General features: G+C 46.9%; 1 protein-coding gene across 1 annotated transcript; it reads left to right on the top strand.

Annotated features, from left to right (window-relative positions):
• The first annotated feature begins 439 nt into the window (after positions 1–439).
• LOC118989678 (histone-lysine N-methyltransferase PRDM9-like) lies at positions 440–13,908 on the top strand. Its single transcript, XM_037049954.1, has 12 exons — positions 440–491; positions 1,326–1,506; positions 1,720–1,844; positions 2,079–2,189; positions 3,243–3,292; positions 5,598–5,754; positions 6,328–6,465; positions 6,669–6,940; positions 7,349–7,416; positions 9,606–9,799; positions 12,206–12,743; positions 13,896–13,908. The coding sequence occupies exons 1-12, from the start codon at positions 440–442 to the stop codon at positions 13,906–13,908; spliced, it is 1,899 nt and encodes a 632-aa protein (XP_036905849.1).
• The last annotated feature ends 3,461 nt before the right edge of the window (positions 13,909–17,369 follow it).

Raw genomic sequence — 17,369 nt, 5'->3', positions numbered from 1 at the left:
TTTCCCTTTATGCAGTTTCACAGTAATAGTTGGCTTATTTGCCATCCATGGAAATCAAGTTATATTTACATGCTCAAAAAGAGGTAAGGACCAGAAACACTCTTCCCAATAGCAGCTAAATTGACCCTGCCCTGTGAACCCCTGTACACAAATTTGATGTTATTTTTATGCAAAATACCTGTACGTTTTTCTAGTATTTCTATATTTATTTAGCTTTGCTTGGTTTTATCTCGGCTTCCTATTTCTGAAATGTTTTTACACCTGAGTTAAACACACCTATTGCTCATAACGCCGCTTCTTTGAGATGTGAAATTCTCCCAGTGTGTTTTCCAGTATACTTATTATGTCATTTGTTGTGTTTAAGTATTTGAGCCCTCTGGGACTCATTTTGTGTGTATGAATTGCGTGGCCAGATTTTACTGACTTAAGTTTCCACGGAATGCAATACAGTCTCCACCGCGTCCTCACTGCTTATGCAGCTCTAGCCGAAAGTGGGTTTGAAAAGGGGAGTCGGGGGCACGGACGCGCCTAGATGTAACTTGGGGATCCCGACCACAGTCTGGTGGAACAAAGACACTTTGTCTGGCGGCGGAGGCCCACGTTCACCCTAAGGTCCGGCCCGGCCCGGAGATCCCAGCTCCTGCGGGATGGACTCCTCACCAGCTTCCCGACAACCAGCCTTGGAGCAGCGGGGTGGGTGACAGGTGCCACGGAGACCCCGGGTAGCCAATCCCCGCGGGGCGGGGCGGGTCTTCCGCTGGCCAGCCCGGAACCCAGGGGGCTCGGTCCCTCTGCCCCGCCCTTTCAGCTTCTCCTGATCGCCCATTGGCGAGCAGGGCCCGGGGATCCCAGCACTGATTGGGCGCTATCCAGGATGGAACCTCCCCCCCTCAGGGCGGGAAGCCCCGGAGATCGCAGAGGAGCTCCGCTGAGGTGGGCGGCAGCGCAGCAGGGCCCCCGGGAACTGACCGGTAGGTGGGGAGCCTTGCCGCTGGGAGTCCTTAGCCCGAGACCTTCAAGGTCCAGCCCGAGAGACCCCGATGCCCTCATCCTGAGGGGCCCCGAGTCCCTTCAGCATCAAGGGGTCCGCGTGCGCCAACCCGGAGGACCCCCGACGCTTAGACCCCAAACAGCCCGAAAACCCCCGTTCCCCTCAGCTCGGGGCACCCTACGTGCAGCTCGCCTGGAAAGACCGAGTCTCCCCAAACTCAGAGACGCTAAATGCCGTCGTCCTGGAAACGAACTCCGTGTGGGGACCCGGAAGCCCCTCGACGAGACGCCCTGAGTCTCCTCCCCCCCGGGGTCTGACCCTCCCCTCCCCCCAGGCCTCAGCGTCCTCAGCCCGGAAGACGCCCCGGCCGTCGACCGTCGGCCCCTGCCCCGCGTCCCCCGCTCCCGGCGCCCCGCCAACGGGAGAAAGGCGGTCGGCCCTCTCAGCGCCTTCTCCTCCCACAGGGCCTCGGCCCGCAGCACAGCCCTGAGGGAGAAGCGGGGCGGACGCCTCCGGTGAGCTGAGGGCCGGCGGGGAGCGTGGGGACGGGGCTCCACAGACGCCGGGCCCTCGGGGTGGCCCAGGCCGTGCGCGTGCGGAGCGCTGGTGGGAGAGACGGGACTCGCGGGACTCGCAGGGCAGGGAAGACCCTCCGCGCACGCGCGCTCTCACTCGCGCACTCGCATCACCGAGTCACTGGTGTCTCCACTCTCCTCTCCAGGCCGAAGACGCTTCGGAAGACGCTTCCCTCTGCTTCTCCGGGGAGGAGTGGGCGGCGATGGGAGAACGGGAGACCGGGAGAAGCGCCGGTACCGGAACGCGCAGAGGAACTTCCACGTGCTTGCTGGCCCAGGTAGCGCAGGGGCCTGGGGAACCCGCCGGGCTGCGGGGCTGGCCCGGGCTCTGGCAGCTCCATCCGCCCGCAGCTCCCTCCTGCGTGGACACCGATGGGGAATTTGCTCCTATGTCAGAGCAGGGCTGGCGCTGTAGACTCTCCCATCCCATCGGGGCCAGTCCCACGGGCTTCCTGGACCTCGTTCCTCCTCCAGTCTCTGCTTTCAGGACAAAGGTTTTTGTCTCTTTCCAGGTCTCAGGGCCCTGAGACCAGCTTTCCTGTGTCACCACCGCAGGCAGGTCACCGAGCTCCAGGAGGAGGACCCTGAGGACGCTGATGAGGAATGGGCTCCAAGGCAGCGAGGTGAGGGGCAGGAGGAGGCAGAGCTGCCCTCCCAACACGGACCTGGTGTAGGTCAGGCTGCATCTCGGGACAGAACCAGGGGACAGGGTTTGCTTGTCCAGCGAACACACAGGATGCAGAACAGTGTATCGTACAGTGAGGGGCTATTCCTGTAAACTTTCATGTGTGCAAAATCATCTTACATATTTATAGACACAGTAATAACCCGTAAATGTATAAGAATATACAAGTGAATAAGAAATTCAGAAGAGTTGTCATTGCAAGAGAGAGAGGCAGGTCTGGACAGTGAGGAGTGTCCCCACACCTTGGCTGCCCGATGGCCTGCATGGAGACAAGGCGGGAACAGTATTAACCATGGTGATGATGGGAGCTGGGGAGAGGCCAGAGTAGTGAGTAGTTTTATCGCTGTATCATTTCCTTATGTCGGCCATGGGGCCATTCGGTCCTGTATCATGAGTGTTTTCGGGGAGTAGGGTCAGTCCTCTTTCCTGGGTCTGGGGTTGAAACACAGCTGAAGCCAAGATGTGATCTTTAACTTGACTGGAATTCTGTTCCTGTGATCAGCAGACTGTGGATGCCAACCAGAGTCTAATGATAAGGAAGGGTGTGGATGGCCAGTATGTGCACAGTGGGGAGGATCCCAGAGAAAGGAGGCGAGGGGGTGGTAGTGCCCTTACCCTGGACAAGGCCAGTTTGAATGAAGACAACAGAGCAGGGAAAGGGTTGTGTTGAAGACATGGAGTCTCTGTGCAGTTACTTTTATTACATTTTTGTCAGGAGGGGCCAATTTATTTTTTAATAAATGTAATAGATGTTTTATGAACATAGGGTGAAGCATAGATGACACTTTGTCTATTTTTTTTATCATTCCAAGGAAATTAGTGGATGGCCCCAATAGAAGCATAGGCCTTAGTGATACCTCGGAAAACATTTTCCAATCATCCTGGGATTGTTCTTGGACTATTCTCATTCAGAATTCTGTGTTCCTAATAAGAATCTCCAGATTTTGGAAACATTTACCGATGAAAACACTGATTTCTCATCATCTTTCAGTGAAACCTTCTCCAGTGGCCTTCAGGAGTAAACAGAGTAAACATCAGAAGGTAACTATTTCCCAAATCCTGTTGACAAGAAAATTTTCCTCATGGATAGAAATGCAGGTAAGAGTAGCAAAATGCAGACAGTATCCTAGGAACTGCTGCCTTCCTTTCCTGGTCTCTTCAATACATTGTCCAATATTACCATCTTTTTTAGAGATTTTATTTATCGATGTTTTAGAGAGAGGGGGAAAGGAGGGAGAAAGTGAGGGAGAGAAGCATTTGCAAGACACCCGTGTGGGTTGCCACTCACCCGCCCCCAAGTAGGAAACCTGAACTGCAAGCCAGGTGTGTGCCCTGACCGGGAATGGAACTGGTGACCTTTCAGTCTGCAGGCCAGCACTCAATCCACTGAGCCAACCAGCCAGGGCTCATCATCATCCTAAGTTAACAACTACTGTAACAATAGTAACTACCATTTGCTTCATTCTCACAATGTTTCAGACTTTAAGAATTCTATGTGAATAAACTCACTCAAACATTACAACAACCTGATGAGGTATGTACTATATAACTGTTTCCATTTACGATAAGGAAAGTGAATCTTTCACAAATATAGAAGTGTTTGACTATGTGTCTAAGATCACAGTATCAGTGGTAGTACAATCTAACCCAGATTTGCTTCTCTAAAACACTTACAAACTCATTAAAATTTTCAGAGTTTTGACCTCACCACTGTGACCAGTTAGTTGGTTGTCATGCCGCAAAGGGGAAGATCGCCAGTTTGATTCCTGGTCAGGGCACATGCCTGGGTTGTGGGTCAGCTTCCAGGTTGGGGTGTTTGTTAGAGGCAAGTAAGCGATCAATCTTTCTCTCTTTCTCCCTTTCTCCCTCACTTCCCCCTCTCAAGAAAATGAATAAAATCTTTTTTCAAAATTAGAAAAATGAACTTTCATAGTTTCTAAAGTTTATACTGTCTTATCCATACGTCATTACATCATTCATCTGACTGATGGTTTCAATCAAAGTTCTCTGCTATGCTGAAGTGAGAGATGCACTAAGACCCTCTGACTAAGGAAAGTGTACAATGTGTAGGCAGTTTGTACCTTGGATGGTCCCAGATGAAGAAGAATGCAGTGTCCAGGATCACAGCCTCCCACTCTAATTCAAGAGCATCTCCCACTCCTGAGGAGCTTCAGGTTTCATGATTGAGAAACAACAAATAATAAAATGACTTAAGGACTTCATATAGGTTATACACTCTTCTATAGAAACTCATCCATCTGGAACTGATTTCAAATGCCCTTTATTATAGGGTGACGTAACAGCTTCTTTGCCTCCAATGGGGCCACTCACATCCTATTTAGAATCATTTGTTCAANACACTGGGTGGTCCCAGATGAAGAAGAATGCAGTGTCCAGGATCACAGCCTCCCACTCTAATTCAAGAGCATCTCCCACTCCTGAGGAGCTTCAGGTTTCATGATTGAGAAACAACAAATAATAAAATGACTTAAGGACTTCATATAGGTTATATACTCTTCTATAGAAACTCATCCATCTGGAACTGATTTCAAATGCCCTTTATTATAGGGTGAAGTAACAGCTTCTTTGCCTCCAATGGGGCCACTCACATCCTATTTAGAATCATTTGTTCAACCCGCCTCCCTCCATGTTGTGAGCTCTTTGAGAGGCTGGTCCGTACCTGAGACTTCTCAGAAGTCACAGGCCAAGATCAGGGTCCCCGAGGGCCCCCAAATGTTTGCCGAATGAATGATTTCACAATTACAAGTTAAACTAGAAGATGATCAATGAACGCTGAAGGTATTTTCTGTGAGATGTGAAATATGGAGAGAGCTGAGGAGTAAATTGATAGCAGGACTGTAATCTCACATACTGTATTCCACAATTCACAGAACACTTTCGTGAGCATTATTTTCTTGCATGTTCACTGTGACATTGAAAATTAGCATGTTAGAGGTTGAAACTGAAGACAACTAGCTACTGATACAGCCTTATTCAAACAGAATTGGTGGGAACCAGCTAATCTAAGTACAAATATTCTTTCTAAGGTACTGCAAATTTTATCACCATTTTATTTATTCTCTAGATATGTTTCTGCCGACTATTTCTTTATTCTCTTCCCAATATCCTTCATTCTCAATATTATACAGACAGTTGAAAGAAAAGAGCCATAAGACATGGGTTCTAATCTTGGATTCATTACCCACATCGACTCTATCCCCTCTAGTATTCACACTCCTAGATGTTTCCAAGAGTTGAAGTATTAAAGACATGCATGTAAAATATACCATAAGCCTTAAAAAATTAAATACATGTTATCTTTTAATATGTGACTCTTATATTGAAGGCAACATCCAAGATACCATTAAGCAATGAATATAGTTTGAAGGAATTGTTAGGAACAGCAAATTTGATGACAGCAAGTGACTCAGAGCATGCCCAGAAACCAGTGTTCCTTCCTGGAGAAGCATGTGCCTTTGGAAACCACACTAGACAAAAATCGGGTAAGAGAAAATACTTTGGAAACTTTAGTTCCTCTAAGTCCTATAGAAGGGCTCATAAGTATGACCTAGCTATGTGGGGAGGACTTTGGATGGGCCTGGATTTAAGCTGGGCTAAGCTGAGACTGAAGTTAGGAATGGAGCTTTGGGCAAATCCTATAAATTCTCTGAGCTCCCAAATGCTAATGTATAAAGTGAAGATAAGGAAACATCACTCATATATTGTTTGAAAACATTAAATTTAAAACAGTTGACACATGCAACTGGTCCAATAAATCCATATGTGATAATAGCAACCAAACTTTATGTGTGTTGTGTGCCCAGGCCTTTACTCAATGCCTAACACATAATGTGCACTCAATAAATATTTTATGAATGATTAAAGGTTGGCAAGTTAAAACTGATAATGGGAAGATCTGGAAACTAAAATTGAATCAGTCGTCTGTAGTTAGTGTGGAGTCTTCATCTTCTGAACTAATAGTTAACAGAGTAAAATACCAGAGTGTGCAAAAGGACAGGTGATCACTTGATGAGAGCAGATTGTGTTATCTGACAAAATGGGAACTAACACTCCAGACCCCACCAACCTCGCTCACCTGGCCTTCAACTCAGAACTCAGGAGAAAGGAGATTGACGTGAAGATGTACAGCCAACAAGAAAGAAAGGGTCATGTGTTCCAAGAGGTCACTGAGCCCCAGGATGATGACTACCTTTGTAAGTGACCCTCACTAAGAAGCATGTTATGTATGATACAATAATTTCATCTAGTCCTTTGGTCCCCAAATCAGTCCCTTCCTCTAGTGACCTGGAGTACAGGATTGAGTCTCAATGATGTCAGTGCGGGACTCCCTCTGAAGCTCTTTGTGTCCAGGAACATGTGCTACACCTTCCCTAACCCCCATTGCTCTCGCCTCCAGATTGTGAGAAGTGTCAGAATTTCTTCATCGACAGCTGTGCTGTGCATGGGCCCCCTACATTTGTACAGGACAGTGCAGTGGACAAGGGGCATCCCCACCGCTCAGCCCTCACCCTGCCCCCTGGGTTGAGAATTGGGCCATCTGGCATCCCTGAGGCTGGGCTTGGAGTGTGGAATGAGGCAGCTGATTTGCCAGTGGGTCTGCACTTTGGCCCTTATGAAGGACACATCACAGAAGATGAAGAGGCAGCCAAGAGCAGATACTCCTGGCTGGTGAGAAGTCTTGCCTCTTCCACTTTGCTCTGGCTTCCCACATTCCTTCTGAAGCTTGGAGGGACCTCACTTCTTATGTGCTAGACATGAAGGGGACAATGTGGTTAGCTCTGTGTACTCAATGGACTTTACATGAACACAGAGCTCCTGTTTTAGGGTCAGGAAGTAAGTGGGAGCAAAGTGGTGCAGACACAATGAACGTGGCTTCTCCCTTGTGGGGCTCCTGCTCTGATTGGACGGGTAGACTTAGACATGTAGATGATGAGCAAGAAAAATATCATGTGGTCACAGCTGGCAGTTGAATCCCTATACAGGTGGAAAGAGCTCTGATTGTGTAGTAAAATAATTCTGACTATTACCTTCCCTCGAAAAAAATAAAAGGTCTTTAACTTCTTTTCTGAAACACAGATTGCCAGAGGGAGAGACTGCTATGAATATGTGGATGGAAAGGACAGGTCCTGGGCCAACTGGATGAGGTGAGGTCAACAGGTCTCTAGGTGCCAGAGGGGACTCTCACCCCCCCCACAAACCCATATATCTTTCCCTCTCATCATGCCTCCCTCAGTGGTCTCCCTCAATCCTTTTTTCCCTCTTTTTCTCCATATAGTGTTCTTTTATTTCAGGGGACTTTTAGGAAGAAAGTATAGCATGTGTCCTCAAAATACAAAGCTCTCTGCTAGACACAACTTGGACACTGGAAAGGACCTTGAAGAGCCTAGATTCACTGGGGACACTGGATTACTTTGATTTATCAAATGAACATTAATTAAGCATTTACTATTTTCTAGTTATGGTGAAGGAATACATTCCTTCAGATCACACAACCCATTTCCTTGTGGAGGACCTCTTGCAGACAGACATAAAAACAACTGCTTTTAGAAACTATATTTTTTAAGAAGCGCATGGTGTCAGGATAGCACAAACCAAGGGTTGCCTAAACCTGTGAGGGCAGCAAACCATCCCAGCCTCACTCCAGACTAGAACTGGGCTCTGAGGCCTGCAGAGGAATGGTCATGGGCCCCTTTCCTGAGAGGGGCTCTCTTTTATCAGGGATAACAAAATGTGAATGAACTACTCTTCTTCTGTTTTATTGTACTAAGACAAAAAGACCTCCAATTTTCTATGGTAATATTGGGCAGGCAAGTGAATGGTATCCTACATAAAGTGTAGTGGGGTTGGAGAAAGGCCTCTCAGGAGAAAACAGATGTGAGCTGAGTACTGGATACTTAGTGAGCTAATTTAGAAGCAGAGCCCTAGATCAAGCACCAGGTTCTGTGGTGTGAGACTGCCATGGTCCTGCCACAGCTTATCTAAGGGTCCCTCAGGTGAGAGTAGGCGTCGGCGCTGGGTAACAGGCAACTACACAGCTCAAAGGCAGGTGAAGCACTGTTCCGTTTATTGCAAGTACAGCAGGTTTTTATATTTTCATTTCTGGTAGTGATTAACATTTACAGGTGCATAGCATGATCAGTTAAGCAGAAAAAATCAATACAAAGGTAACCAGGAAAAGTACGAAAGTTGCCATAGTTTCAATTATGTTAAACAAAAGTTATTTTGACCAGGAGAACCATTAATCAGACAATTTGAAATAGTTCTATGTACAGTTTGAATGTCTTATTGTTTATTAAAGTTCTCAGAAATTGTCATGGGCAACAGGTATGCTTAGACCGAGCAGAGGTTAGGAGATTCATTATAAGCCTTTATAATGTCTAACTTAGCTATCTATCTTGCTGTCTAAAATTTTTTTGTATACTGTGGACTCTAACTCCTTGGTAGTTGTTTCTAAGTGCTTGGTTTGTAAAAGCTAACCAGCTCCTTCTGTTTTTATGCCTGTCTAATTCTAATTGATATATATTTCTATTCAAGGTAAAGGAGGGGCTGTTACTCTAACAACTCTTTGACAATCAGGGGCTATTTTCTTAAAGGGGTGTTTGCTATTCTATGAGGCAGTTCTGTGGGAATACATATTTTTCCCTGAACTGTTCTTTCTTGGGTGGCTTTCACAGGAACAAATAAGTAATGTATGCCGATGCCTTAATTCAGCCAGGGTGACATTGCTTAGGACTTGAGCCAACTATTGTTTTTTCTCTGAGAGTGGCCATTAATTCTAGGAGATTCCAAATTATCAGAAGTGCAAAGGTTAGAATACTAAGAAACAGTAAGAATAAAAGCAACACCATATATCCACTAATGCCATGTCCGTCCTGCTGGAAAACGCTTCTGTGAAGCCGTCATCTCCAAGTCGTGACTGTGTCAACCGACATGGCTAGAAAATGCTTCTGTGAAGCCTTTGTCCCCAAGCCGTGACTGTGTCAGCCGACCTGGTTAGCACTGGACGTGGCATGAGACAACCTGATTTAGAGTTTGGAGAAGCCAGAGATCACTGGATATTATGGCCAGTCAGGGTGGAGGTTAAGTCTAGAACTGGGTTTTAGAAAATAGTATTAGGCAGGATGAACACTGCCAGCAGGACTTGGAGGTAGGAATTCCCGTGACACGCTGGCAGATGCTCAGGCACCGAACAGATTCCCTGGGAGCCTTAGGGGCAGTGGGCAACACCAGAGCCTGAGGGCCTTAAGAATCAGTGAGGAGCTGGACATGGATGTAATAGGAACTGAGAATTCATCACTGTGGTTTTCTTTCCCTTCATCTGCCTCAATCCCAGGTTTGTGAATTGTGCCCGGGATGATGAAGAGCAGAACCTGGTGGCCTTTCAATACCATGGGCAGATTTTCTACCGAACCTGCCGGGTTGTCAGGCCAGGCTGTGAGCTGCTGGTCTGGTGCGGGGACGAGTATGGCCAGGAGCTGGGCAGCAAATGGGGCAGCAAGTGGAAGAGAGAGCTCGCAGCTGGGAGAGGTGGGTACCACTGTTCTTCAAAACAGAAAGAGAAGAGAGAATTCTCCATAGAAATATTCATGACCCAACTCTTAAATGGAGTAAAATCCACTCTAGAGTCAGTCAAGTTTCAAATCAGATGCTACAGAAATTCATAATGCATGCATATGCCTTTCACTCTTAGGCAAAATTTTTTTATATTTTTATTTTTTAAAAAATTCATGAACAAAACATACAACCACATATAGTGCTGAAAGACTGAGAGGCAAAACAAAAATTTTCAAGCACTAACCAGTTCTCTCACCAAGGCAGTGGGAGAATACTGACACTTTTATTGCTGTCTCTTCTTAATGTTCCTCCATACTTCTAAATAAAACATTTTTGTTTGTAGGCAATCATTATTTTTTAAAGATTTTGTCCTGGCTGGTGTGACTGAGAGGATGGAGCGCTGGCCTGTGAACTAAAGGGTCACAAATTTGATTCCCACTTGGGGCACATGCTAGGTTTTTGGCCAGGTCCCCAGTACGGGGCATGTGGGAGGCAACCACACATTGATGTTTCTCTCCCTCTCCCTCCCTCCCTTTCCCCTTTTCTGAAAATAAATAAATACATAAATCAAATCTTTTTAAACAAAATTTTATTTATTTTTACAGAGAGTGGAAAGGAGGGAGAAAGAAAAATCAGTGTGCAAAGGAAATATTAATCAGTTATCTATGACATGCCCCCAACTGGCCCACAATCCTGGCATGTGCCTGAACGGGTATCGAACTTGTAACCTTTCAGTTTTCAGACAACACTCAACCCACCAAGCCACACCATTCAGGCACAGTGCTGCATTCATTCATCATATCAGTGAATTATCATGTGAGGTCTTACTCTGGTGCACAGCGTCCTGGGACGTGGAAATACAGATAAACATGAGGATCACAATCACTGCTCTTGAGGAGCTGACTGGTGAAAGACGGAAACCCAGACACACGTGCTTGCATGTGCATAACACTACAGAGCAGTTAGTGCTTTGGGGGAAACTAATCCAGGATCATTGCCTAGGGATCGGTGTGAGGGAAGGTGCAGTGTGGCAGGTGGTCCAGGAAGGGGTCTCTCCAGATACAACATTTACAAAAATACTGCAGGCAAAGGATCCCAGCCCAAGGGAGCAGCTAGTGCAGGGAAGAAAAGAGGTGCGGCATTGAATTGTTTGAGGGTCACTCAGGTCTTGTCTCAGCATAGAGGAGAAGAACAGAGTTCAGATAGATGCTCAGCAACCTGGAAATGCCGTGACGATGATCCTACTTGAGACACTGGGGACTTTCCTGAGTGTAAGTGTGCAGTTGTCAGCTGTTGAGTGGTGTGTTCTCTGTTCTGATCATACTTCGTTAATTTTTAGAAAATAAACTCCAGTGGGGCCCTGGCTGGTGTAGCTCAGTGGATTGAGTGCGGGCCTGCGAACCAGAGGATCGCGGTTTGATTCCCAGTCAGGGCACATGCCTGGGTTGCAGGCCAGTTCCCTGCAGGCCAACTACCAGCAGGGGATGCACGAAAAGCAACCATACATTGATGTTTCTCTCCCTCTCTCCTTCCCCTCTAAAAGATAAATAAATAAATAAAATCTTTAAAAAAAAAAAAGAAAGAAAATAAACTCCAGTGGGGAATCCTCTCAGAGATTACTTCATCTCCAAGTGAGAGAGCATGGTAGATTGGCCAGAGAGACACAGGAGTCAGGCATGTAAGACATGTGGTTGGAGAAATATTTTGAAACAGGAGTTCTCTGTATTTGAAATGGGCTAGCACTGAATGAAATAAAGCATGAATATCTGGTGTGAGGCTTGAGGAAGAACTTTTAAAAATATTTTTATTTATTCATTTTTAGAGGGAAAGAGGGAGAGAGGGAAACATGAATGCCTGGTTGCCTCTCACACGCCCCCTATTTGAGACCTGGCCCACAATCCAGGCATGTACCTGACTGAGAATTGAACCTACAACTCTTTGCTTCTGCCACTCGACCACTGAGCCACACCAGCAAGGGCAGGAAGGACATTTTATTTTACCGTTTTGGAAACCAGAGAGAAGGAATTCCTAGTTCGGGCCTGTGGTTTTCCTTTTTAACATGACTTAGAAGATACTGATACATGGAAAAGGTCACTGCAGTTCCATCCACACAGGGAGTGAAATGGCCTCTCGTGATCCTTGAAAGCCCCTAGTCTGGGCAATATTAGAAAAGACCCTTGGTGTGGGCTTTCTAGATTTCTGAAGAGGCACTGCAAAAAATAAAAAGGAAAATAAACTGCAAGTGGACACTTTGAGGGATAAAGAGCTTGCGTTGTCACCACAGTAAGAAGGATTCATGGGGCAGGTCTTACCAGGAGACGTATCATATGGCCCAAGCGTTCTCATCAACATCTCCCTGACCAAACCTTTCTCTTTCAGCGGAACCAAAGCCAGAGGTTCACCCATGTCCCTCATGCTCTCTGGCCTTCTCCAGTCAGAAATTCCTCAGCCAACACATGAAACTCAATCATCCCTCTCAGATTCTCCAGGGTACATCTGCAAGAAAACACCTCCAAGCAGAGGAACCCTGTCCAGAGGATCAGAATCAGCACCACGAACATACTAATACACACAACTGGAATGGTAAAATTGAGGGTCTAGAGGCTAAAGAGAGGTCCAAACCTTTGCTTAAAAGGATCAGTCAAAAGAGAATCTCAAGATCTTTCCAACCTTCCAAAGAACAAATGACGAGCTCTAATGAGCATGAGCAAATGATGGAGGAAGAGCCCCGCAGAGGCCAGAAAGAGAGTCCAGAGGGTGCAGGCAAGTTCTTTGTGAAAGTAGGAATGTCAAGAATAACAACAATCGAGCATGGAGGGTGTTCGCAAGGCTTAAATGATGGGTCACATCTCATCAGAGGCCAGAGAACACACTCTGGGGAGAAGCCCTATGTTTGCAGGGAGTGCGGGAGAGGCTTTACATGCAAGTCATATCTCATCAGACACCAGAGGACACACTCAGGGGAGAAGCCCTATGTTTGCAGGGAGTGCAAGAGAGGCTTTACATGCAAGTCAAATCTCATCAGTCATCAGAGGACACACTCAGGGGAGAAGCCCTATGTTTGCAGGGAGTGTGGGAGAGGCTTTACATGCAAGTCAGATCTCATCAGACACCACAGGACACACTCAGGGGAAAAGCCCTATGTTTGCAGGGAGTGCAGGAGAGGCTTTACACAGAAGTCAAATCTCATCTCACACCAGAGGACACATTCTGGGGAGAAGCCCTATGTTTGCAGGGAGTGCGGGAAAGGCTTTACATGCAAGTCACATCTCATCACACACCAGAGGACACACTCAGGGGAGAAGTCCTGTATTTGCAGGGAGTGCGGGCAAGGCTTTACATACAAGTCAGATCTCATCACACACCACAGGACACACTCAGGGGAGAAGCTCTATGCCAGTGGACTGAGTGAGTCCTGAGCGTTAATTTGCACATCAATAGCCATAGGAAGTCTATGGCCTCTTACTCTCTCCAAGATTGCAATTACTGTGCAAGTCATTGGTAAACAAATCCTCCATATTTATGACAAGAGATGAGATGGACAAACAGTTACATGAGTGATATGGGGATGTCAGCACCAATCTTCATGCTTTTTGACATTCTTTTCTAAAATGTTTGTCTTCATACAAATATGTAGCCCACATCTCTCATTGCCCCCATCACTGAAAGCAGAGAGTTCCATAAGAGCCACAAAGAACTCACACAGCCACAGAAATTCAACTCCTGCAAACGCATAAGTCTTTAGTCAATCTACTTTGGTTTCTGCCCCAAAACAGGGACTTGAGACAGATGCATCAGAGAAGGGAATTCCCTGGACTCCTGGGAAATGGGGCCTTTTCTCCTAATAGGCTTCCTACACTCCTCCCTTGGCTTCTCGGCTCTTCTAGTTCCCTACAACCTCTAGAGCCTCAGGTGAATGGCAGGGAGAAATGTATGTGAGCCAGGCTCAGTATGTACACCTCGTCTTCCTCACTGTCCTTGCTGCCCCTTCAGGGTCAGCATTTTTTGGTGAACAGCATACAGTTTCCACATCAGTCCTTAGTGTGAGTCTCAGCTCTGTCTTCTCCAGCTGTGTGATGTAAGGCATGATTCTCAACTTCTCCCTGCCTGCTTACTAGTCTGTACAATGGAAATGGGAACTCCAGCCTTTCAGTTTAACATTCAAACTGGAGTCAGCACAGAAAGAATCTGGCGAGAGGATCGCTGAGATCACAAGTCCTGCTGAACAGCCTTCAGTACCCATGTCTTCTGGGTCTTTAGTGCTGGACAAAGGAAGATAAGGACAGGATAGGAGTCTGTAGCCAAATTCAGAATTTGAGCAGACCCCACTGCTTTCACCACAGAGACTCAGATTTCCCAAGAAGGCCTGAGGTGGGAGATTCACTTCCCTCCAAGTCACCACCCTCCCACTGACCCTGCGCACCTTCAGAGCCTCTTCAACACAGGTAGGTGGTACTGAGAGTGACCTGTGAAACAAGACCCTTGGCTACCCCTTGCTGAGAACTGACACTGGGAACAGCATGTGCCCCCACTGGTGTGTTAAGATAGATGGTGAGCCAAGGCAGGAAGAACAAGGAAGACCTGTCTCTCCCACTAACTCAGCAGTCCTGAGCCTGGTCCAGTTCTGTTGCCAGATTATCCAGCATCAGAAGAAACACCATGTTAACACATTGACATTCTAGGTATCATTCCCACTATCTGAGAAAGAAAGGATTTGAAACTTCATCCCAAGGTCTAGAAGATGGGAGAGGGTCTACAGGGCTCAAGGAAAGGACCTGTAAATCACATTTGGCTAATTGCCTCTGGTCACTATCTGATTTATGAGGGTCCCTAGTGCTGACAGAAAAAGCCCATAGGTAACTGGGTAATTGCCTCAACTTTAATTCTGTCACATATCTGTATTACAAGATGACCAAATAGGATCTGAAGCAAGATAAGGATTCAGGCTAATGACCTCCACACCTACACTTGGGTAGTAATGTCCCCCATGGAAGCTGGCACCACTTTTACCTGTCAATATGTAACTTCACCTCCATCCCACCAACTATATGAGTCAGGACAAAGGACTTGGTGCCCTTGCCACCCAAGCTCTTTCACGCCCACCTCAGCAAGACCTGTCCTCTCCCATGAGAACGTATCACTAATAAACCCTGCTAGTGTGCTAATACACTTGCTGATCTGCAATTTTGTACTGCATTGACAAGGAGAACCAAGTTTCTCCTGTGACAGATGCACCCAATCTGCATGTGGCATTCATGAAGCCTGCAACACAGAAACTTCTGTAATGCACTTTCCTTGTACCTGGGCTGCACAGGGCTTTATACATCACTGGCACCACCTTGAAATTAGTACTTATTTAATCTTTACACTTTTGTTTGTGAAGTGAACTCTGATGGGATGTTGGACATGCACAATATTGATCATTCCTAGCCACCCATTCACAGACAGTGTCCACAATGGCCCAAGAGCACAAAATTCCCATGGACCCAATGGGTGGGAGTCCAGCAAGACTCAGGGTGAGAACAGGGTAAACATCTGCATCTGTATAAGCATAAGGAAGGGTGCCAACAGCTCCCAGAGGCCACACTTTTCTTAGAACCAGAGCTGAGTTCAATACACAGATGTCAAACATTTATTGAGGACCCCATCATACCCTGTCCTGCATGAGGGAGACCTAAGCATGACCCACCTTGTTCCTGCTGGAGTGGGTTTACCCAAGGGGGACACCCACCCCCATGACCTAAAATGACCTTTCTGTCCTTCCAGTGCCAGGCTTGTGAAGAAGAGTATCTACATAACCTACATGGATTTCAATAATAAATTGACATGTGCATTGACCAGCAGTGCCCACGGAGTTATGGATGATCAAGACAAATTCACACGGACTACCGAATCCTGTGGAGAAAAGGGGCAGGACACTCTAGGGGAGAGTGCTGCCTACCCTTTGCCTAAACAGGCTTTTATTTTTTTTTACACAGGAATTCAGGTACAACTTACTAATCATGGATAGGCAGTAAATAGTAGATAGTATAAAAAGAACCATTAGGGTTTCTCCTAAGTCAGGTGTATCAACTAAAAGGCTATAAAACTATGGGAAAATAAAAACATTTGACTAAAAGCATTCTTAGCAAAGCAGGTTTCACAGGATTGTTAAGAATTCTTTCTCTTGCCAGATTACACCAGATCCTGGGCTGGCTGGTAAAAGGTTGCACTGTCTTCCCTGTCACAGGTTTTCAGGCTTAAGTGGATTAGAGCCAGGAAGCACTATCTCCCAGAGGGCATGGGGACTGGGCTATGTCAGAATAGCTGGGGTGGGGGGCTGGGGGTGAGGGTCTATCACTCCCTCTTTGTCCCAGCTCCCCCCACCCCCCATCCCCCACCCCCTCTGAGTCCCTCCGTGATGGCCTCCCAGGTCTGGCTTAGGTTGCTCCTCACTGTGAAGAGTCTTACCCGTCATAGATCCTTGACCATGCACTGGGGACGGGGATAAAGCAGGGGCAGCATCTGCTGCCAGAGACAAGCTTTGTCTCCTCAGTGGCTCGCATCCCGGAGGTCACACACTCAGCCTTAAACGGTTATAATTCCTGAAACTAGGCAGAGCAGTTCCCAACAATAAAAATCCACTATTATTTTCTTTTATGCTTTTTTAAAGGATGGTACACTTCTTGGGTTTTGTTTCTNGGGAGAGGAGCAGAATCCTGGTGTAACGCTGGCAACATGGCTGGCACTGAAATACACTGGGGAGGGAAACCCACAGACTGCCAGGTGATGGTTACCACCACCCCCTGCCAGGACAGACCCTGGAGCTTTCCCAGTAGGCTTTGTGATTCAAGATGAGTAGACAGCCCTGGCTGGTGTAGTTCAGTGGATTGAGCATGGGCCTGTGAAGCAAAGGTTCACCAGTTCAATTCCCAGTCAGGGCACATGCCTGGGTTGCATGCCAGGTCCCCAGTAGGGGACACATGAGAGGCAACCATACATTGATGTTTCTCTCCCACTCTTTCTCCTTCCTTTCTCCCTCTCTAAAAATAAATAAATAAAATATTTTTTTTAAAAAGATGAGTAGACAGGTCTGTTTCCTTTCCCTCCCTTTCAGCAGCAAACCGCATTACTGATGTAGCTGCCAGCCTCCAAGGTGTCCCCTAAATCCATATCCTATCACCCCAGACCTTGTACAGCCCCTCTTTCACACAACTGAGCTGATCTGTGTTGTGAAAATGGGGTGCAACTCTCAAAGCAAAGTCATAAAGAAGCCCTTTTGTTTCAGCCTTGCTGACATAGTTCACATGGTCTCAGACCACCTTGTGCAGGGAGCTGGGTGTTTACACACCTCTCCCTCCTACCTGCCAGTGGCTGGCAGCCACCATCCTTATTTTGAAGTGGAGGCTCCAAGGTGTGAGTGTAGCCTGACATATGCTGGATTCTGAGTCTTTTGTCCTTGACAGGCAGCTGAGATTACTGTCCTGTCCCCATCACACCTGATATGCCTCAAGGCCATGCTAGCTGCACCTGCTGGCTTCCCAACTCCTCCACATGACACTGT

Source organism: Sturnira hondurensis, unplaced genomic scaffold, assembly GCF_014824575.4.
Source record: "Sturnira hondurensis isolate 20B ecotype Veracruz unplaced genomic scaffold, ASM1482457v3 Scaffold0000780, whole genome shotgun sequence".
Lineage (NCBI taxonomy): Eukaryota > Metazoa > Chordata > Mammalia > Chiroptera > Phyllostomidae > Sturnira > Sturnira hondurensis.
The sequence above is the reverse complement of the archived record's forward strand: the minus strand, read 5'-3'. Positions and strand labels throughout refer to the sequence as shown.